The sequence below is a fragment of the Sphaeroforma arctica genome, assembly GCF_001186125.1.
Source record: "Sphaeroforma arctica JP610 unplaced genomic scaffold supercont1.8684, whole genome shotgun sequence".
Lineage (NCBI taxonomy): Eukaryota > Ichthyosporea > Ichthyophonida > Sphaeroforma > Sphaeroforma arctica.
The window spans coordinates 496-1198 of record NW_014031874.1 but is presented as its reverse complement, the minus strand read 5'-3'; the positions used below and the strand labels follow the sequence as shown (position 1 = coordinate 1198).

The 703-nt window shown below is 40.1% G+C and overlaps 1 protein-coding gene across 1 annotated transcript; it reads left to right on the top strand.

Annotated features, from left to right (window-relative positions):
• Window positions 1-119: 119 nt before the first annotated feature.
• SARC_16706 (hypothetical protein) lies at window positions 120-348 on the top strand (the record flags this gene model as incomplete). The annotated part of the gene is made up of 1 exon (XM_014289192.1): window positions 120-348. A coding segment is annotated over one exon (229 nt), but the record flags the coding sequence as incomplete, so codon positions are not given.
• Between the last annotated feature and the right edge of the window lie 355 nt (window positions 349-703).

The window sequence follows — 703 nt, the reverse complement described above, 5'->3', positions numbered from 1 at the left end:
TGACGTATGATAGTTGTCGGTCTTCAATAGAGATGGAAGTTCTAGTTGTGTTATATTATGCTTAAACCTGCTTCTGACATCTTTTTTCTTTGGTTCTATTCTTTTACCAACCATAACAGGCTGTTGTGAACAGCCCGAGTGGCGAGTCATGTCGGTTTTTTTTAGAGGCGAACAATTGGAACCTCGAAGCAGCGATCACGAGTTACTACGACAGCGGTAACGTACAGACTTATCAGCAGCAGATGAACCCACCACAGATGACGCTTGTGGCCGATACAACGGCTGACAGCAAGGAGTGTATGGGCAAAGCTACACCCTTTCGACAGTCTTGGAAAGTCAGGAATTCTGGTATGCTTGTATTTGTGTGGAGTTCCAGTTCTTGTTGTGAGTGCAGCAGCTTCGAATTTTTTTTTTGCGACAACCTTCTTGTCATTGCTACTACGTCTCAACACTTGATATATGTACACACACATACATACATACATACACATTTATACACACACATATATATATACACACACACATATATATATATATATATATATACGGTCTTTTTGGGAGATATAATGCCACCTCTTCACATATCGTTGGCGAGCATGTCATGCTAGCATTATATCAAGGTATATGTTTTACAGTCATATATGGTGTATTTTTCGATCGAATGCTCATGGGTAATTTTTTCTTCTTGATGTAGGCGACAGCC